The following is a 23,061-nucleotide window of genomic DNA, read 5'->3' on the forward strand; positions in this document are numbered from 1 at the left end:
TAGGGTTGGCAAAGCCCTGGAGGAGAGTAGGCTTTCTGGCGCTCCCACCACTCTCTCAGGCACTCCGGGGACGACCCGGGCACAGCGCGGCTGGGGGTAGGTCTCAAGGGCAGGAGTCCTCCAGGCTCCCAGGTTCACGTGCACTGGGAGAGGAGGGGCGGAGGAAAAGAAGAGTGTGAGCGGGGAGCGCAGGGTACCTAGAGGGGAGCGCGGGCCACGCCCGGTACGCCTACACCCCCGCGGCCAGCCAACGCCCGGGAGAGACTTCCTCCTCGGGGGCCGGCGCGCGGGGCGGGGCTGGGCGGGGCGGGAGACGCCCCCGCCGGGCTGGGCCCCGGGCCGCCCCAATGAGATTCGGTGCCGGGCCGCTGCTATTCCCAGTCCCTGCGCCGCGCTCGGCCGTGGAGGAGGCGGCCGGCCGGGGCGGCGGCGGCGGCGCTGCGCGGGCCAAGGGGGAGCCGAGCCTGCCAAGCTGGCGCCCGGCGGGGTCATGGTGGCCGGCGCCCGCGGCGGCTGCGCGCAGGCGGGGGCTGCTCGGCGCGGCCTCCTGGCCCTGCTGCTCGCTGTCTCCGCGCCGCTCTGGCTGCAGGCGGAGGAGCTGGGTGAGTGGAGCGCGTCCGGCGGGCGGTGCACTGGGCCTGGAGGGGACCGCGCGCGGGAGGAGGTCGGGGTCGCAGCCTGCGCCCTGCGGAGTCCGGCTCTCTCTGGCCGATGGCGGCTCGAGTGTAAAATAAGTTAACTGCGTTCCGTTCGCTCCCCACCAGACTCCTTCCTTCGCCCCCAAACAAGAGGACCAGCTTGGCGCCTCCCGACTTTCTCTCTCCGCAGCCCGGCTCACTTAGTTTCCAGACTTCCTTCCTGAAGTGACATGGTCCAAGGGTCGTGAGCTGACGACCCCAGCCTTAGGGGAGAGATCTATGCGGGGAGGCCCCTCTCAAGCCTCATTTTGACAGAGCTGCCCGGCATTTGGGCGGCCGGGCCCTCCCGGTCGCCTCGCTTCCCTGCGCGGCTGGAATCGTAGCGTGTGAGTTTGTGGCTTGCACGGATGGTCGGGAAGGGTTTCCCTGAGGTCCCCCTGGGAAACCGGCAGTCCCACCGCGCCTCCCGTCACGAGTGAGCTGCTTGCGCCCCGACTTGGAACCGTGTGGCTCGGCTCCTTCTTGGGTGTTGGAGCGAGTCGACTCCCGACCAGGCGGATCTTTCTCTGCACCTGGTCCTTGGCTTCAAGTTGGACCTAATTAGCCCACAACCGAATTTACTGCGGCATAGCCACCAGATGAGAGCAGTAAGCCGTTTTACCAGCTGTAGGCAAATCGTTGTAACTTAGTTCTTTATGGATCGCAAGGGGCAGCTTTCTGCGGATTTTTTCAGTTCTTGTTTCCCTCCTCCCTTACTTTTGCCCCTCTACGACTGAGGTTACTTAATGGCAGTGCATCTAGCCAGAATATTTTGACTGCCCCCGTGCCCCCGCCCCGTGTTTTATAATGAGACAAGAATCAAAACTAAGCCAAATGCTGGCATTTTTTTCCCACTGAACCATGTATTCCCAGTCTGAAACATTGATACTCAAGATGTTGGTAGTGGTTCCTAAGTTTGCATACATACCGATTTGTTAGGAAAGAAAAAAAAGCTAAAGTTTAGACGGACTGTATCTTGGCACTGTAGCAGAATGCTAGGAATATCGTAAAATATAAATATGTATGCTTTTATTTTAAATGTACGATTTTGATCACGGGTGTTTTAAGCACTTAAATGTTTCTCAGGTCACTGTTTGAAGAGGCACCTTCAATACTGTACATCTATGAATAGATCCAACAATGTGTCCCTGTACTAATCTGGCTAAAGCTGTCACCCATCTTTCCAAATGAAGTTTTAGATGTTATATGGCATCCAGGCTGTTAACTTTATAGAGCAGTTCTCTGGGAAGACGTGTGCTTGCTTAGATTCTTAGAGCTTCACATCTGAGACTTTACTGCACATGATTGATGGAAGAAGATGTCATGTTTCGGTGAAGCATCCTATATATTTAGGATGTTAAAAGAACCAATCGCAAAAGAAGAACTTAGATTTGGCACATTGACTGAAAAAAATCTACAAACTCGAGTTCTGATACCTCATGAGTGAAGAGGCATAATCAGTGTTTTTTGAGTATTTCTGACGTCTGTCATTTTCCTAATTAGCCCTTGGTCACTTATTTTTCAAGTTTTCATAAATTTAAGCATGCAAACCCATTTTATGTTTTGAAATATGCTACTGGATATACAGTTGGATGGTGGTCATCAGTGATATTAGTGCTCTCAATGTTTAGAAGGTAAGAGGGTAGCCTTAGCATAACAGTCTTGTTTTGGTGAGAAGACAGCATTTACTACATTTTACCTCCATTGTCCTTGTCAACTTAGTCAGCTGCTTCGTGGCTCCCCAGCCTACCTGCTCACCAGTCTCTCCAGGAGCTTTGTAAAGCCCCAGACCCATACTGTGAATCACACCATCCAATGGGTGGGGCCTGGGAACATGCGATTTAAAAAAGTTCCCACAGGTAATTCTGATTCAAATCAGCTTTGAGATGGTGGAAACATCTGATAATGTTAGGGTTATGGTAAAGTGCTACTGCTGTCTGTGTCATAGACAATTTAATATTAGAGTTTTATTCATTGTGTTATGTTTCAGGAAGCAAATATGATACATTAATCTGAATATTTGTAAGCCTAGTCAATGAAATTATTCAAAATTTTAAAGTCAGAGTCTGGTGACCACTGAAGCTATACTAGTTACTTTTTGAGGCTGCTACTTGCCTATGTGGTGTTTTTTTTTGTGTTTTTTTTTTTTTTTTGCAGTATGCGGGCCTCTCACTGTTGTGGCCTCTCCCGTTGCGGAGCACAGGCTCCGGACGCGCAGGCTCAGTGGCCATGGCTCACAGGCCCAGCCGCTCCGCGGCATGCAGGATCTTCCCGGACCGGGGCACGAACCTGTGTCCCCTGCATCGGCAGGCGGACTCTCAACCACTGCGCCACCAGGGACTCCCACCTATGTGGTATTTTTGCTCAATTTATTATTTTTTTTTAAAAAGTCCATTCTTCCTGTATTCATAGGCGGCCAGGCCCCAGGCATTAGGGCATGATGAGCAGAATATGGGCTGATTTTAGCTCCTTCTTACGCCTCTGGATCCACTTAACTAAAGTTAGATATTTACACAGATTGTTTCACATGATTTTGACTTTACATAATATCACATGTAAATTGATCATTAGCATTGATTCGATTTGTATAAATCCATAGGCTTGGGCTTACGTCTTATTCCCTTGATTATAAGTTTTGTGGAATAAAATACCCTTAATTCATGTGAGGAATTTGTGCTGACTAAAAATACCTGATTCTCTCTTCACCAAAATATTTGGAAATGGATATTAAAAATTTCCTCCTTCTGATTTAATTATTAGAAGAATAAAAATAAGCAGTTAATCTCTGAGGAAACTTCTAAGCGTAGAATTAGATACAGAAAAATGGATTAAAAAATTCTGCCCAAATCTAACTTTTTACTTTCGGAAGTTCTGTTTTTAAGCCATCACTCCTTTATATTTGGTTTAGCAGGGGACAGCTGATGTCTGATGTTTGACGTGAGTGGCTTTTTAAAAAGTAGTCACAAGTTTGTTCTCGCACCTTCTGCATCAGTGCTGGCCCTCACCCCAGATTTTCCTTCATCCTGAAGGCCTGTGATTTGGTCAGCCTGGGAGACTGTAAGTTCCTGAGGGCAGCCACTGGATTGTCTTTATCTTCATAGCACCTGACCAATAAATGTTTCTTGAGTTGAACTGAACAATCTTTTCGTATTAGGAGATATTTTCAAATTATGTCCTAATTAGTGGAAACTAAGTAATAAAGAGTCTACTGAAGTTCTTTATAAAGGTACATCTGGTACTTCCACTAATTAACTTTGTTTAGCAAGCCCAGCTGTCTTGGCATGCTTATTTCTATATGTCAGGATGCCTTTTAAAGGCAAGTGCAGCAGAAAGAAGGGAACATGGCCAGCAGAACAATATGTACCATGTCTTTTGGCTCTATCAGATGTAATTTGTAACTAACACTCTGAAACATGAAGTTATACCATATACAGTATTACAGCGAAAAAAGAAGTTGTGCTAAAGGATTCATTAAACACATCAAAGGATGTTATTAAAGCAGGATTTGAACTCTGAATAGTGTCTCAAACTGTACTTATTAACTTTTCATAAGTTGAACCCTTTCACCTTCAGGTACTGGAACAGACTTGAAAATCATATAAAAAACCACAACTTGGGAATAAGCAAGACATTTGACATTTATAAGAAACTATGTTTTTATTTTTAAGATGCACGGGGAGATTAATTGCAGAGTTTAGCGAAGGTTTTAGTCATGTTAAGGCAGGGGTAGGGTGAGGGCTTGTTAAGGGAAATACTTCCTATGGAGAGTTTTGCACTTACTGCCATGCGCATCCTAAAGCATAAAGGCAACTCTGTGCCTATTAGAGCGACCAGTTGCTTTGAATTTATAAGGAGATAATACATGATACCTATTTGGAATTGCATTTAGCACAAAGAACTCAATAAATTCCAGCTCTCTTCCTACTTATTACTGCTATTACTCTTAATTTGACAAATACGGGGACCCCTTTGTTTTGCCTCCCCGACTGCCTCTTGGACCTCGTTCTCTACCACACTTCCCCGCATCCCCAGGCATACTGACTTTCTTGCTATTTCTCAGTGGTATCAGGAACCCTTCTACCTCAGAGCCTTCGCAGGTGCTGTTCCCTCTGCCTGGAACAGGCTTGCCCCAGATGTCCACGTGACTCCCTTCTCCTTCGATCTTTGTTCAAATATTGCCTTCACAGGGAGAATGGCCCTAACCGCCTGGAACCCTCTCGCCTTCCCCAGAACTCCACATTCCCCCTCCCTGCTTGCAGTTTTCTCTAGGGCATTTACCACCTTCCAACAGAGTCTATAATTTATACTTTTCTTTCTTGTCTGTCTCCCCACTGTGAGAAGTTAAGATTCATGAGAAGCTATGTGCCTTGAACAGTGGCCAGCACATGATGGGTGCTCAGTAGGGAATGGGTGCTCAGTGAGGATGGGGGGAGAAGACAGTGAAAACACAGCTCCTGCCCTGTTGTTAAAGACTCAGCGCTGACGCTAGTTGAGAATCACAACCGGAACAAGACAAAGTAATGAAGTTGTATGTCTAGTCCAAGTGTTGTTTGTAAACAAAAAGTCTGAAAATATGGACTTAAAATAGAGGAACTCATTCTGGTATATTCAAAGTCTGGCATTGAAGATGAAAGGAAAAATATTGCCAGACTTTCAGATTCTGTTTCGTTAGACTACGGAGTAATTTTGCCTTTTTGCAACTGAAGAGTCGTGTTGATGTCATCTTCCAGATGTTCATTCTCTGCTTTGTATATAAAATTTAAAAAATCGTTGTTTGTCCTGGGGGTGCAGGAATGGGAGAGACTTAACTGATGAGGAAAAAAAAACACATGGTGATTTTTAACCCAATGTGGAAATGAATTCTAACTATGACCCCTAGTATGCTGGATCCGGAACCAACTGCCAAACTTGCCTTTCACTGGGAGTTGAAGAGGATAGGGGGGTTTTTTTTTGGGGGGGTGGCGGGGAACGGGAGGCAAATAGAAGGAAAGGCTAAGCTTTGTGAGAGCAAAGTGAAACAGAGCTTTTTTATTCACCACCAGCACCGGTTATAGTACCTGGCTGATAACAGGCTCCAGATAACTATTTCCTGAGTCGGTGCATGAATGCTTGTAGCTGAGGTTTGAGCGAATGAGGTGAAGGGTAGTAGTCACTAAAGTGTTTTAAACAGAAATTACATACATGACTATTGTGATGTCTTTAGACACACCGTACATGTATTCAAGAAAATAGCTAAATTCAACTCTGAAAAGAGTTGGGAATCTCAGAGACTCCTTTCCAGGTAATACCAGCAAAGCTGCCATAAGTTAGGTGCAGGCCATCTTGAAAATAGAGGAGCAGGTGGTCTTTGGTCCCCTAAGATCTGTAGGTGCTTATACATTGAGGGCATCAGGGCCCTGCTTTACCTTAAAGATCACTTGAGGACAGTGTTTAGGCATTTGTGACATTAGCACTGTGTTGAGCCACATAGTCCTGTATGCCTTGACTGTTTAATGCCATTTCTGTTTAATCTGTTAATCTAGTTTTCATAAACTATCTCCTTGGGTGTTCTAATGCCCCACATTTGCAGAAATGTCTTTGTCTTACACTGATATATGCTTACACATGGTCATTTCCATTTTATATGGCTCCATTTCATGACTGAGAGTGCTTAGTGGATGCTCCTAGAGGTTATGTGTAAAGGATTTTTATGGAGCACTCTATTCTTTTTTTTTTAAATTTTTTTTATTTTTGGCTGCGTTGGGTCTTTGTTGTTGCGCACGGGCTTTCTCTAGTTGCAGCGAGCGGGGGCTACTCTCCGTTGCGGTGCGCGGACTTCTCATTGCGGTGGCTTGTCTTGTTGAGGAGCACTGGGCTCTGGGCGCGTGGGCTTCAGTAGTTGTGGCACATGGGCTCAGTAGTTGTGGCTCGTGGGCTCTAGAGCGGAGGCTCAGTAGTTATGGCGCACGGGCTTTGTTGCTCCGCGGCATGTGGGATCTTCCCGGACGAGGGCTCGAACCCATGTCTCCCGCATTGGCAGGCGGATTCTTAACCACTGCGCCACCAGGGAAGCCCAGCACTCTATTCTTGAAAAAAGAAAAAGGGAAAAAAAACACCTTTATTTCACTATTATTTCTGACAGAGATCAGAAGTCCAGTTAAATTCAAAGTGCCAGTGCATAAACTTTCCTACAGGGAAGGTGGTAAACATCTTCATGGGTCTCACTTAATTTTTAACAAGCTGAGTGGATTTAATTCAGCTTTTTTTTTTTTTTTTTGCGGTACGTGGGCCTCTCACTGTTGTGGCCTCTCCCGTTGCGGAGCACAGGCTCCGGACGCGCAGGCTCAGCGGCCATGGCTCACGGGTCTAGCCGCTCCGCGGCATGTGGGATCTTCGCGGACCGGGGCACGAACCCACGTCCCCTGAATCGACAGGCGGACTCTCAACCACTGCGCCACCAGGGAAGCCCCAGCTTTTTTTATTGCCTTACAAAAGCAGATTGAAATGTGGTTGATTTCAGTCCAAAGGAGGAAACTTTTGAGACTTAATAGCCCATGGGCCCGCTGGGACATGAGAGCTGTTTATTGAATTGCTCCCGCTCCGAGGAGTTTAGAATGGAGGCTGCTTATTGTGAGAATTACATGGACCAAGATTTGCCTTTTTTTCCCCCTAGAAAGCCCCTGCTTTGCCAAGAGTCTAAAATAGAAGATAGCCAACTCTACAGATAGAGAAATGGTGCCGTACCTGCTGTTAGTGCTAGCTCAAAAGGGTCTAAAAATCTTTGAGACCCTCTTGCCTTTCGGGTAGGAAATTCTTTTTCCACCCATCTTTCTTCTTCCTTTTCCTTTTTTTATCCTCTTTGCTACAGTTACTGTGCTGTATTATTAAGATCTTAACAAACACACTGCTTTTCCCTGGAGGTATTTAAAGTATATTGAAGACTTCATGGCATTTCTCCCCTAATATCTAATACTCAAGTCATATTTCCCCGTTAACCTTAACATGTCTTTTGGCTACTGGTTTGTTCAAACAAAGTCCACACATGGCAGTTAGTTATTACGTCTCTTTAAGTCACTTTTGATCTACCACTGATCCCCACCCACATACATTTTATTTTCCTGCAAGGAAGTCAAATTCAATTGTCCGGTGACACAGCTCACATCCTAAATTGACTTATTGCTTCTGAGTGGTGTGTCTTTCTTTTACGTGCACCATCCCCTAAAGTATAAACCTGAATTAGACCTACAGGTTTGATTAGATTCAGGCTAAGGGTTTTGGGTAAAAGTACCTCAAGGTGCCATGCACTGCTAATTGTATCACAACAAGATGCATATATTATTATTGTGATGATTATTGCCCCCCATTTCAGTGATGTTGAGAATGATCAGTGACTTCAGGAAGTGACAACTCAATCCATCCTTTATAAAGTTGCCTTTTCCTATATGACCTGGAAGTGGTCTGTGGGATAGTAGTCTCTCGCTCACTCAGACTACTCTTCTCCATCGACATTTCACTCAATGGTTTAAGCATCTATTGATCATTGTTGTTTGCCCAGTCAGATACTTTTTATGTAAGTAACATTTTAAAACCTTACCTTCAAATATATATTTTTTATCAGGTGGTTTTTGGTTTTTTGGGTTTTTTTTTTTTTTTGCATCTAATTGAATTGACTTGAATCCCAACAATTCTGAGAGCTATTGAAGGAACTGAGATTTAGAGAGATTGAATCATTTACCCCAGACGCATTCACTTTCTGTGCCTAAAGAGGGGGTCAGGTGCATGTCCTACAATTCTAAATGCCTTATGATGGTCTTCTGCCCCTCATCTTCAAGGGACGTTCATCCAGATGAGATCAAGTTCAAGAAAAGAAATCTTGGAGGAACACAATTTCAGGGGGTTATTTATGCAATAAAGTTTTAAATTAATAGCCTTTGGCTTCTCTTAGAGATGATTACACTTGCTACAGAAATATTAAGACTTTGAAAACTCCCAATTAGTAGCTATTGTGCTTTAATCCGCTGTGATACATTTAGCAGTGCAGAATACAGAATGTGCAAAGGCTATACAATTTTCAGGACCATGCAACGTGATATGAATTTCATGATTTATTTATTTTTCTCTCAACTCTTATGTTTCGTACCTCATTCGATGAATGATAAAATGCCATCTCTTTCCCAACTGAGATTTGCTATTTTCTGGTTAGTCAACATTGATTGCTTTTTCCTTACATGTGGTACGTACATGTATGTTCCCGCAAACCTCATCCTATTTCTTTGTGTATTTTTCATTCTGTGCTCAGATAATTCCTAAATTGACGCTCTTGTCCAGGTGTTAGAAACGTCACTCTGGCTTAAATATAGATCCTGAAATTTATTACTTTCTGTCCTGGATGTATAAATGAAATCGAGAGTAAAAATGTGTCAGAGAATTGAAAATACAGATGTGTTCCAATTTTAGGAACAGATATTAAAGTAAAACCATACAAAACTGGTATCTCAAGGATTTTTCATTTTTAAGAAAATTCACTTCAAGATCCCTCCTAATAATGAGGGCCCTTTAGTCTCCTGCTACTCAGGGTATATCTTAAAAAGACTAGCAGAAGAGTCATTACCAAGAGACTTTTGGACATGCAGAAATGTCAGACCCTGCACATTAGCAAGATCCCCGAGTGGTTGCTGTACCCACTGAAGTTTGAGAAGCAGCACTTGAGTCTACTGACCCTTCATTTACAGAGCAGCTTTTAGGAGCTCCGTTGGTGCGAAGCAGAGGACAGCCTTTGTGGGAAGTAAACTAGCCGCCTCTCAGACTATTCCTTTAACAGCCTAGTAAAAAGCACTTACTTAAATGATTCAAAACAGAGAGTGGTGGAATTCCTCATAAGTTTTACAAGAAACCCTGAATTAAATATGGCTCTCTTCCTCATGTTAATTTCAAGACCAGAAGAGTAGGGCTATAAATAAATAATCGTAATGTGGGTTTTAATGCCGGTTGTGCTGGCATTAAAACCCTGGTAGTGTGATCTTGGGCAGTTCCTGAAATCTCTCTGCTCAGTGTTCTCACTTCTGAAATGGGTGACTTCAGCAATTGCCACCTCAGTGCTTGAGTTTCATGGGGTCTGGAGTCAGGTGAGGTTCAGATGCCCGCTCCGCCACCAGGGCTGATTACTCAGCTTCTCAGAGCCTCAACTTCTTCACACATGGAGCAAGGACAATAGGAAGGACATGTGGTAAAGAAAGGGTGCTGTGGGCTTCTTGGGCTGTATTGGAAATGTCCTGTCTTATAAGCTATGGGGTATATTCTTGGATGTTTGAGACAGTACTCTTTATACACAGCTATCTGTATGTCCGCATGTGTGTATGAAATGTTTCATAATTTTTAAAAAGGAAACTAATAATATCCATCAAATATGATTGTCCTGAAGGTTAAATAAGATAATATAAAGTCCCTTAGAACACTCAGTATCTGTCACCTTTTACAATAAATGGTTGGTTAGTAAGAGCACTTTCACAATTAATTTTATGATTTTTTTCCTGTTCCAATAACTTTTTGGTGCTTATTAATTAAAAAAAAATCTGTCAAAGTGAAAATATCTGTATATATGAGGGAGCAATAGAGAAACATTTAAAGTTTTACTTTTTAAAAAAAATTATTGAAGTATAGTTGATTTACAATGTTGTGTTAATTGCTGTACAGCAAAATGATTCGGTTATACATATATATACATTCCTTTTCATATTCTTTTCCATTATGGTTTATCACAAGATATTGAATATAGTTCCCTGTGCTTTACAGTAGGACCTTGTTGTTTATCCACAGTTTTGACTTCTAAAGCTCAGATGAACTTTGTCTGTACTTGGTAATGTTGGAATTTTTGGACGCCAAGAGAAAAGTCAACATCCAGTTACACATATGTGAATATTGGTGACATGCATATTTAACATGGAACCAAGGTTAGAAAATACAGCACATTGTAGAGACAGGAAGGATTGCTCGCATTTGTCCTCAGCTTCAGCAGTTGCAACGTAGACATGACATCAACATCCTGACATTATTAATAAAGGTCAGCAGCCACTTTTCTCCAACTTCCGTATCCTGAGCATCTATTCAACAGGGATAACACAGTCATCTAAGACTTGTTTTGCTTTACAAACAAGGGGTTTGTTTTGTTTGGTTTGGTTTTACATTTTTATCTGTGAAATTAGGACACTTCTCTCAAACAACGTGTCCGGTTTGTTGCCAATTCCCCTTGTAACTTAAGCACTTGTAAGTTAATAACAACAGTGGCAAATCTTGCTTTTGAATATCAGTGACAGGTTACAATTTCAGTGTCCATTTTTTAGAGCTCTAAAGACCGAAATCCACCTCTCCACATCTGATCTTTGATCCCGGAAGCCCTGTTTTGGGATCTCTCTGTGCACCCCCCTTTTGTGAGCCCAGCCCAGGAGCTGGCCAGTGTGTCCCACAGAACACTGCTCCCAGGAGATGCCCATTGAGCATGCATCCTCCTTTAAAGTTTCGCATGCACTGCAAGGGCTTTGAGATGTCCTGTGGCGAAGAAAAAGGTGGGTTTCTGGAAGCTTATTTGCCATTTTTTGGCAACAAGGGTGTGATCTCTTTGTAAGCCTTCTAAGGACTGAGGGATCCAGTGCCTATTTTGAGAGATGCTGAGCTAGCAGCTAGTGGCCCTAGATAAATCTTGGGGAATGAATTCTGGTTAGACTTCCCAGCAGTTTTGAGCACTTAACACACACAGCCTCATTCATCTTTACCACACCCAGTTTTGGGTGGTCATTTTGGAGATGGGGAAGATTGATACAAAATAGGTAACTTCTTAGAATCGTAGAGCCAATGAGTGGTGGAATTTGGAAGAAGTCAGCTAATTCAAAGCAATATTCTTGATGCTTTAATATGTGTAGTATTTTTAAAATAGAAATATAGTAGTTAAAATGTATTGAATCTCACTGTATGCTGGCCTCTATGCTCAGTGCTTTACTAGCATTGTATTATTTAATGCTCCTGTGAGTTGGGCACTATCATTATCTCAGTATTACAGATGATGAATTGACGATTAGAGAGGTAAAGGGACTCACCCAAGCCCACACAGCTCCCAGGGACACAGGAACCCAGTGTCATAACCATTGTGCTCTGTCACCTCCCAAGTATATGGAAATAGTTTATGAAGTTAGAAGCCGACATGTGTGCAACCCTCTTCCCCCACATCCACAGCCCTTTCAGTGATCGTTTTTCCTTTTCATAGACTGGAGAGTGACCAAGAACTATAGAGTTTTCACTGATTTTACTTATAGCACATTAAAGAATAGCATTAAACAAGGTTTTGAGATTTTTATATCCATTGGGCATAAATGATGCTTTTTAATATGTTAATATTAAAATTATTGATGTCTTTGCACACTGATGGAAATAGTCTCCCATTATGTAGGGACTCTTGGATAGGACCTCTTGAAATGATTTGTTTAATTTTCATGCATTCAAATTGATTTGTTTTAAGTGACTTTTTTAGCTGATAGGAAACACTGTGTTGTAGCATCTATTTTATACACAGTGAGAATAAGGTTTAAAGAGATTCTAAGTTTTGCAGAACAGTTTTGCAGAACTTGGTCATGTGCTTCTAGTCTATAGCTGTGACTATTATCCATTTTCCTTTCAGGAAAACTAAAGATTTTGAATAATTGAAGTTTTACCATCATAACTTCTGTTTTACTCGTTTTATTCTCACATAGAATAAAAAGGCTCTCCTGCCCCTGTGCTTCCATTCCTTTACAGGCAGTGAAAAAGTTAAGCACAACTGGAGAAGAACAACATTTATAAGAGAGGATGGCTGACAGTGAAATTAGTAATAGCTTGGGAAAGCTGTTCGCCTTACCATCAGACAAAGAGCTCTGTAGTAATTGCAGGCTCCCTTTTGTGGTTGAAAAGATTGTAGTCATCAAGAGCTCACTTGATCTCAGAAATGGGAAGAAATTTTCTCACACCCACACATGGGTAATGGTGTATGTGTTGAGACCTGTTGTAACTTGAATATTAGGAAGAGCAAGGATACAACTGTAATGAAATCATGTTTCTAGAAGTGGTTTCACTCGTGATATTTTAGAGCACTATTTTCCGAATTGCAGCTTGTGACCCATTTGTAGGCAGTCAGTTCATCTGGCACAGCCAGCACGCTTTTAACTTAAAAATGAAATGGGATAGAACAGAAAATATCACAGTGCATTACATATAATAAAAAGTATTGGGCTTCCCTGGTGGCGCAGTGGTTGAGAGTCCGCCTGCCGATGCAGGGGACACGGGTTCGTGCCCCGGTCCGGGAAGATCCCACATGCCGCGGAGCGGCTGGGCCCGTGAGCCATGGCCACTGAGCCTGCGCGTCCGGAGCCTCTACTCCGCAACGGGAGAGGCCACAACAGTGAGAGGCCCAAGTACCGCAAAAAAAAAAAAAAAAAGTATTATAACATTAGATTTTTGTTTGTTATTTATGTGGGTGTATGCATGTGTCCTTGCTTAGGTTGTGATGAGAAGTCTATATTCTAACCATGGGTCTTCAACAAGTTTGAAGGTTGCTGTCTTGTTCTGTGGACTAGTCAATAATTAATCTTAAATATATTTTTTGTACTAGTTGTTTTACTTCAAATAATTTTCCAGGTACAATTAAGTTTAAAAAATTTTTCAAAGCCTAAATCATTCTTTGTAGTATTGCAGAACTTAGTCCATATCAAATATATCTTAATTTCACTTTGCTGTTAGTGGAATGTGACTACTTATCAAAGGGAAGTAGTCTTTTAAGGAAGTTATTGTTTTCCTTTCTTAGTGGCTGGAATTTGAGTAGACTAAATAAATGGTTGACTCGTGTAGACAAGCATCTGGGGATTTGTTTTAAGCTTATTTAGAAAATACCTTGTATATCCATACTTCCTAAATAGCTGATATAAAAGTCTGAAAGATAAATGCATATCCATTCATTTCAGGCATTTGGGGGAACAGATAATGAGTCCATTGGACCTGTCACTTTACCCTCAGGAATTACTTGTTAACTTACGTCTCTCTCCCCTTGACTGTGATCTCCTTCAAATGGGAACTGCATTATCCTAAATTCCGAGCTGTTTGTTGAGTAAGTTTTTAATGCCAGTTTGGGTATGTTGGTTTAGAGACTTCTTCCCATCTGCATACCTTAAGACCAATGCTGAAAGTAGCCTTTAATGTTACAAAGCACATTAGGTGGATTTGGTAGTTTTAATTATATTATTTTTCTGGTTTATGTATAATGTATTCATACTGTAGAACATTTAGAAAACTAATATAAATAAAATGGAAATCAATTCTAATCCCACACCATAAAAATGTACAGTTTAAACCTTTTTTCCTTCATATCTATGTATGTGGTCTATATTCTGTTTTAAAATTAAATCGTTTTCTAAAACATGGCCTTAACTTCTCCTTAATATCAATCTGCTCGGAGGTGTCATAGTCTGACTCTTTTCTAATTTAGATTGTTTCCAAATGCTCAGAATTAAAATGCTTAAATTTGGGGTAGAGATCACCTGGGGAGTTATAAAACATTAATGAGTACTTGCAGCTTTTTCCAAAATCTAAACTTCCTCCATCCAGTTTAATTTCTGTAAGTTGTTTTGAGGAGGTGGTGCGTCAGTCTCACAAACCAGCTATGGCTCTGAGCAAACCCCAGGGTTTAGGCCCATTTTGGACCCTTCAACTGTTCTACAGGGGGAGAAGCTTCCAGTCTGAGGAGAGGAGGAAATGATACACAGTTTAGTCATCATGTGCTTTGGCAATTAAATTACAGTTCAAAGGAAGACGATGATAAACGCTGCATGGTAGCCACTTGTGAAGAGTAGACAAGTTCCCTGTGGCCAAAATTCCTCCATCCCCCTTCTTGCCATGTTCCCCCCTTGATGGTAGGTGGTGACAGTTCAGTGTCCCTGTCGCCTCCCACTACTGCATCACCACGGCTCACTGCCTTTGAGTCCTCCCAACACCATGTGGAGCTTAACCGTAAAACCAAGATTGTATTTTTTGCCTTCAAGAATGACCTTTATTTCTTTTCATTTTAATTAAAAACAAAAAACAAAAAAAACCCTGTGAACCCTCATCATCCAGCTATAGTAGCCATCAACATTTCCCCATCTTTTTTACTTATTTTCCTCTCTCCCTTTTTTGCTGAAGTATTTTATGGCAAATCCCAGACCACATGTCGTCGTGTCATTTCAGCCCTACATATGTCAGTAGGCATCCCTAAAAGTAAAGACATTTTCTCACATAACCTCAATACCATTATCACACCTAAAAAAGTGAATAATACTCCCCTGATATTATTTAATACCCCAATTATCTTTTTTAAAATCAGCATTGGTATTTATTAGTGTAACTATATTGCATTTGAAAATCCAGCTTTTTTTAAATTGAGGTATAGTTGATTTACAATGTTTCAGGTGTACAGCAAAGAGATTGTTTTATATTCTCTTTCAAATTCTTTTCCATTATAGGTTATTACAAGATATTGAATATAATTCCCTGTGCTATACAGTACGACCTTGTTGTTTATCTGTTTTATATATAGTAGTGTGTATCTGATAATCCCAAACGCCTAGTTTATCCCTCCCCCACCACTTTCCCCTTTGGTAACCATAAGTTTGTTTTCTATGTTTGTGAGTTTATTTCTGTTTTGTAAATAAGTTCATAGGTATCATTTTTTTAGATTCCACATGTAAGTGATACCATATAGTATTTGTCTTTGACTTACTTAGTATGATAATCTCTAGGTCCATCCATGGTGCTGCAAATGGCATTATTTAATTATTTTTTATGACTAGTGATATTCCATTATATGTATGTTTATATACACACACCACATCTTCTTTATCCATTCATGTGTTGATGGACATTTAGGTTGCTTCCATGTCTTGGTTATTATATAAACAGTGCTGCTATGAACATTGGGGTGCATGTGTCTTTTTGAACTAGTATTCTCGTCTTTTCAGGATGTATGCCCAGGACTGGGATTAGTGGATCATGTGGTAACTCTATTTTTAGTTTTTTCAGGAACCTCCGTACTCTTCTCCATAGTGGCTGTACCAATTTACATTCCCACCAACAATGTAGGAGGGTTCCCTTTTCTCCACACTCTCTCCAGCATTTATTATTTGTAGACTTTATAATGATGGCCATTCTGACAGGTGTTAGGTGGTACCTCATTGTAGTTTTGATTTGTATTTCTCTAACAATTAGCTAAGTTGAGCATATTTGCATGTGCCTGTTGTCCATCTATATGTCTTCTTTGGAGAAATGTCTATTTAGGTCTTCTGCCCATTTTTTGACTGGACTGCTTTTTGTTTGTTTGTTTGTTTTCATATTGAGCTGTATAAGCTGTTTGTATATTTTGAAAATTAAACCCTTGTGGGTCACATCATTTGCAAATATTTTCTCCCATTCCATAGGTTGTCTTTTCATTTTGTTGATGGTCTCCTTTGCTGTGCAAAAGCTTTTTAGTTTAAGTAGGTACCATCTGTTTATTTTTGCCTTTGTTTCCATTACTCTAAGAGATGGATCAAAAAAAATATTGCTGCGATTTATGTCAAAGAATGTTCTACCTATGTTTTCCTCTAGGAGTGGTCTTACGTTTAGGTCTTTAATCCATTTTGAGTTTATTTTTGTATACGGTGTTAGAGAATGTTCTAATTTCCTTCTTTTACATGTAGCTGTACAGTTTTCCGAGTACCACTTATTGAAGAGACTGTCTTTTCTCCATCGTATATTCCTGCCTCCTTTGTCATAGATTAATTGACCATAAGTGTGTGGGTTTATTTCTGGGCTTTCTATCCTGTTCCATTAAACTATGTGTCTGTTTTTGTGCCAGTACCATACTGTTTTGATTACTGTAGCATTGTAGTATAGTCTGAAGTCAGGGAGTGTGATTCCTCCAGCTCCATACTTCTTTCTTAGGATTGTTTTGGCTATTCAGGGTCTTTGGTGTTTTAAAATTTTAAACATACAAATTTAAAAATTTTTTGTTCCGGTTCTGTGAAAAATGCTACTGATAATTTGATAGGGATTGCACTGAATCTGTAGATTGCCCCCAGTTATCTTTTTAAAATGGTTTTGTAAGATTGGTTTTTCAAGTCATGGTCCAAATAAGATTCATGTGATTGTTGTGGTGTTTAAGTTTCCTTTAATCTAAAATAAACACTTTTTTTTTTTACACACACACACTGTATTTTATTTTTACAAGAGATAAATAAACTGACACCAAGCATTGTAAATGGATGACCACAACAAAAGCAACAATAATTGCAATTACCAAACACGAAACACACTCATACTATGTCATAATATTGACATTCAGTCCAGTAATCCTCCACTGTAACAGCTCCTTTACTTTGCAGTGAAAATTGATTTGTATATTTTTTGCCTCTGAGTCCTTGTGGGATTTTTTTTTTTATTCAAACAAAAAGTCACAAAAATTATAATCATCCTCATCAGTTCACTCAGTCCCATGTAATTAACTTTTTTTTCATCTTGATCTTTTGTTAGCACTTTTTTTTTTTTTTTTAAGAAGATGTTGGGGGTAAGAGTTTCGTAATTTATTTATTTATTTTTGCTGTGTTAGATCTTTGTTTCTGTGCGAGGGCCTCCTCTAGCTGTGGCAAGTGGGGGCCACTCTTCATCGCAGTGTGCGGGCCTCTCACTATCACGGCCTCTTTTGTTGTGGAGCACAGGCTCCAGACACGCAGGCTCAGTAGTTGTGGCTCACGGGCCTATTTGCTCTGTGGCATGTGGAATCCTCCCAGACCAGGGTTCGAACCCATGTCCCCTGCATTAGCAAGCAGATTCTCAACCACTGCGCCACCAGGGAAACCCCTGTTAGCACTTTTATGAATTCACCAGTTTTCCATTAGAGTTCTGAAAATGCTTATTCATTCAATTCAGCAGTATGGTCAGTTACCAGAAACCTGTACTTGTCAGAGTCTTTTCCATGAATTCCTTGAAGATGAAACCCTTTTATAGGAACATTTTTGCAAAAGCATCAGAGTAAACCCAGAACTGTCTGCAAATGACAAAAGACTTAAAAATGACCACAGTTAAAGATTTGATGAAAGTTCATAATAATGCAATTGACAAGGAAATTTAATTATTTCTGAGATATACATTTTAAAGTAATAACTAGAATTATGACTTATAACATTATACCAGATCATATGAGTTTTAGAAATTTCATGTAATGTCTGAAACATTTATATTAACATATTTCCATACAAATAACCCAAAGAAAGTTTAGTATTAGTTGTTCTTTTGTTTGTTTGTTTTTTTATACTGCAGGTTCTTATTAGTCATCAGTTTTATACACATCAGTGTATACGTGTCAATCCCAATCACCCAATTCAGCACACCACCATCCCCACCCCACCATGGTTTTTCCCCCTTGGTGTCCATACGTTTGTTCTCTATATCTGTTTCTCAACTTCTGCCCTGCAAACCGGTTCATCTGTACCATTTTTCTAGGTTCCACATACATGTGTTAATATACAATATTTGTTTTTCTCTTTCTGACTTACTTCACTCTATGACAGTCTCTAGATCCATCCACGTGTCAACAAATGACTCAATTTCGTTCCTTTTTATGGCTGAGTAATATTCCATTGTATATATGTACCACAACTTCTTTATCCATTCGTCTGTTGATGGGCATTTAGGTTGCTTCCATGACCTGCCTGTTGTAAATAGTGCTGCAGTGAACATTGGGGTGCATGTATCTTTTTGAATTATGGTTTTCTCTGGGTATATGCCCAGTAGTGGGATTGCTGGATCATATGGTAATTCTATTTTTAGTTAAAATAAACACTTTTTAAAACATTTCTTTATACAATTCGTTGTTGAAGAAACTGGGTCAGTTGCACCTAGAATATCACTTGGATTCAGCTAATGACTTCCTTGTGGTGTCAGTACACTTGTGTTTCTACCCCTTGTGTTTCCTGTAAACTGAAGTTAGACGTAAAGGCTTGATGAGATTCAGAGTCAATTATCAATTCAAATGTTTTGCTTTTTTGCAAGAGTGCTTCATATGTGTTGGTATGCAGAGCATATTTTATCCTAGCAGGAGACTTGTAATATCTGATTTTCTCACTTGTTGTCATGCTGAGATCCATTAATAAGTTTAGATGGTGACCTGCCTGATCCTTTCATTTTAAAGTTTTTCCTCTTGTAAAGCAACTATACTCCAATAAAATTTAATTTAAAAAAATAAAGTTCTTCCTCAACCTTCTACCCAAAGGTTTTCCATCTATTTGTGACCATTGCCAGATAAGCTACATCTTCTGTTCATTTTAATAGACAGATGTTGTGAAAGTATCTAAAAAGAGGTCTGGTAGGGCATCAGTGCAGGTGGTTTTCCAAAATTAAACACAAATACACTTGTGTTACAAAATCAAATACAGAGGTGACAAAAGTGTTTTTAAAATCCTAGAACTAGATCATCTTGGAACTGTCATCTGGTATGTACCTCTGGTTGAGTAGCCTTAAGGAAAGTCATATACATCTTGTCTTCTCATCTGTAAACTGGGGCATATATTATGAACCTCCCCAGACACGACACCCTATGCTCTTTAGACAAATGTGAGAACTTGGTTAATGGATTTAGTACACAGAGATTTTAGAATAAAAGTGGCCTCCTTTATTTGTTGTCATTCCATGGTGATCTTTTTAATGCAAGCTTGTATAAATTCTTTAATTAAAAATAATTTAAGTAGAAGATCACAAAATCCAAATAGTATAAAAAGTATAAATTAGAAAAAGCCCCTTCATTTTCACCCCCTGCCAGGAAAACTTAACCAGACTGACAGATTTTTTCAAAAATTTTTAATTAAATTTTTTATTCTGAGATAATCATAGATCACATGCAGTTGTAAGAAATAATACAGAGTGATGTTGTGTACCCTCACCTGGTTTCCCCTGTGATAGCATCTTGCAAAGCTATAGTATAATATTACAACCATGATATTGATGTTGATACATTACATACGGAACGTGGACTGGTAGATTTTTAAATAACTCTTGTCGTCTTTCTTGTCAGTGTTTCTTAATTAGAGTTGGGCTCTGAGTTAAGCTACAAAAGTGTTAGGATGAGGTCGTGGAAATAGTGCTTCTCTGTTGTTTTCAATTGCATGCATATGCCTTATTGAGTATATGATACCATAGGCATTTTCTCTCCCTAGGCATTTTCCATTTGCTCTTTGGCATATTTCTAGTTCTTTTTTTCCCTCAGCTTTATTGAGATATAATTGACATATGCCGTTGTGTAAGTTTAAGTCTACAATGCATTGGTTTTATACATTTATGTATTTCAAAGTTATTTAACACTGTAGCATTTGCTAACACTGCAATCACCTCACGTAATCACTGTTTCTTTTTTGTGGTGAGAACATCTAAGATCTACTCTCCTAACAACTTCCAATTATATACTATAATATTGTTAACTATATCTAGTCCTTTGAAGTCATCAAAACTGTGGAAAGACAGGAGGTTGAAAATTCCTGATGTCATTAGTGCCCAGGGAATAAGTTTATTATATTAGTGCTTGCCACAGCAGACTCCGCAAGTAGTCTTCCATGGGCTGGAGTGAAACTGCAACTTCTGATGACAGCTTGCTTTGTAATAAATTAGGACTCAGCCGTTCCTTTCAGGTTTTTTGGCAGAAGAAAGACCTAGTTTCATTCTGATAGTTAACGGAGAAGGGAAGCTTCTCCACATCTGAGCCACACTCCCCCACGTAAAGTAAGGATGGGAGTGTTGAAGACTTAAACCTGCTCACATTCTGCCAGTGTCGCTGGGTGAGATGAGTTTCCTCTTGGGCGTTAGAGTAGAAGGCATTGAAAAGAAGCATAATTACAGGCTTGAATAAAAGTGACACCCTGGAATTTTCCTTTGTCATGACATGTCGCTTAAAACTTCAAATACAGTAATCATGTGTGGGCCGATTCACCTGTAACTGAGCCTCATTTTATGTCTAGGGATGTTTTCTAGGAAAAGATTTCACTTTCTTTTCTCTTATAAAAGCAGAATTTCATAGTACTAAGAAACGAGACATTTAAAGGTTTCACAGGTGATACCTTGGTGGCTTAGAGGGAGTTAGTTATGTGTATAATCATATGCGTAGTTGTACACTAGTTACCCTAGTGTTGTTTCATCAGGGTGCTCCAAGTCACTGCCTCCTAAGGTGGGCAAGTCTTAGAAACGAGTTACAGGACCTTGTGGGGAGCTAGGGCGTTTGTCTCCTTTAAAGGGGCAGCCACCGCCTTCAGCCCTGTGAGAACACCTGCGGGTATGATTGCCCTGTCTTCCAGTTTCCAAGAGAAATTGTCAATTGGATTTTTTTTTTTTAACAAAAGCCTTTAAGAGCAGGTAAATCATTCTAAATTTAAATCAAAACCCCTACGTGCTTCTGCACTGTATGCTTTACTCTAGTATAATTTTCATTTAATTCTCAACAATTTGGTACTTACTGCCAGAGAGCCCAAGGAATATAGCTATCACCTCAAACTTAAGAACCAAACTTACAACCTTTGTCCCCAAACCTGCTTGCCCTCTGGGCTTCCCTTTCTGTCATATTAGCCTCAGTGTTCCCATCATTTCTGGACTCAACGCCTCAACTTTTTTTAACTTTTTTTCTCCTCTCGTCTTTCCCACTATAATTAAGCGAAACGCGAGCCTGTTGATTTTTTTCTTGTGAACTCCCCCTGTTTCTCCCTTTCCATTCCAGCCACCCCGTTCCTAGCCCTCCTACTGCCCTTCTGAGGCAGATTCTCCTGCATCCTAGTTCCTGTATCGAAACTTTTTCTAATACCTCTTTCATTATCTCCCTTCTCAAAAACCTCTGTGGACCCCTATTGCCTACTGTATAAATTCCACAACTTCTGCCTGGACCTCCAGGTTTCAGAGTAGTTTTATCTTAGCTGTCTATCTCCATTTCCCTCTGGTACTAACTCATTGCTCCTATAGGTCAACTCCCCCAGTGCAACCTCCCTGCTTGGAATCTTGTGAGAGTTTCTGCATAATGGGTGGGTCCTTGCCTGGAGCTTGACGGCTGATTTGGGATAGATTCTGCAGTTTTCCCCAACCCCTTATTTTAACTAGGCCCCCATGTCATTTGGGCTGCAAGCCTCAGGGCAAGAAGGAGGTAGAATAAAGGAAGACCCCAGATGAATCCTCTAGCAGGGACTAGCCTGGAGAAGGAAGGAGGCTGCCTTGGGCTTCAGATTCCCAGGGTGCCCAAGTTGGGGCTTGTCCATAGGAGGCTTTGGGATGCCTTCTGTTACCACCTCAGAGAGTTCCTTCTCCAACAGACTTCTGCTTTCTCTCCCTCCGGTGAAGGGCAAAAATTCTGGCTTTGTTTCTTTGAAGCCGTAGTAACCACAGGCATTTTGTACTTCGGACTTTGCATGCAATGTTTGCAGCCCACCCAGTTGTGCATGCTGTTAGATGTTTGGGTGATTAACCTGGTCACTTTAATATACTGGAATAACTTGTTGGTCAATTGATTAACTACCCTGTTCAGAAAGTCTTAAGAGAATTCCTTGTTTTAGTGAAGTAGTGAGAGTTCACTGAAATAGATTCTCTCTTGCCCTCTTTGGCCCTTTGTTTAAGCTCCTGCTATGCCAGGGGCACCTAGTGTTATAGTTATCTGAACATGGAACTCTCCCATTTCACTCTGAGTCCTGAGCAGCCATTGCTGCTTTTATGTGTCTCCAACAATGCCATGTCTGGCAGGTGGCAAGCACTCAATACAGTAGATCCTTGACGCTCATGATACATCTTGAGTCTATCAGGAACTTCCAAATCTGTGACTGTTACTAACTGAGATGTGCATGTCAGATGCTTGTTAGTCCCCAGTTGAATGACAGGCTCTTAAACAAAGTCCTCTCAGCATAAGCCTCAGAATCTACCAGGAGCATTTTGCATACATGATCCCATTTAATCAGGACAGTAACCCCTGAAATGAGTAGTAGTATTTTCTCGGTTGCAAATTATTTCATGGCACTGGCTTGCTAGTAGACAAAACCACAAATGGCATATCTGCGAATGCCAAGGGCCCACTGTGCAAGTGTGGATGGGTAGATATCTGGATAGATGATTAGAAAAAGTAATTAGACTAAATGATGTGTTTGCAAAGGGCTTACCATGCTAATACATGAAACATTTTGATCAACAGTGTTCAGAATATTAAACTGAGAAACAAGAGATGAAATAACCTGGAATAATAAATACGGTTTAATAATTCAATCCTTTTTTTTCTTTTTTTTAGCTTTTCCCTCTCTCTCCATAGAAAGAGTAGAATACCTAAGATGAAGATTATACTGGACGTTTTCAGTCCTTAGTAAAAATT

General features: G+C 40.8%; 1 protein-coding gene across 3 annotated transcripts in view; it reads left to right on the top strand.

The window, feature by feature from the left end:
- Positions 1 to 316: 316 nt before the first annotated feature.
- Positions 317 to 23,061, top strand: part of DCBLD1 (discoidin, CUB and LCCL domain containing 1) — a 96,913-nt gene continuing 74,168 nt past the window's right edge. For 2 of the 3 annotated variants that reach the window (XM_029223661.1, XM_029223662.1), the window contains exon 1: positions 463 to 602. In XM_029223661.1, coding sequence (XP_029079494.1) covers positions 491 to 602 — 112 coding nt within the window. In that variant the 5' untranslated portion in view covers positions 463 to 490. Of the gene's footprint in view, positions 603 to 23,061 lie in introns of all 3 variants that reach the window. The other variant, XM_029223660.1, reaches the window with a different exon arrangement.

The sequence above is a fragment of the Monodon monoceros genome, unplaced genomic scaffold (genome assembly GCF_005190385.1).
Source record: "Monodon monoceros isolate NGI ecotype Baffin Bay Population unplaced genomic scaffold, NGI_Narwhal_1 Super_Scaffold_15, whole genome shotgun sequence".
NCBI lineage: Eukaryota > Metazoa > Chordata > Mammalia > Artiodactyla > Monodontidae > Monodon > Monodon monoceros.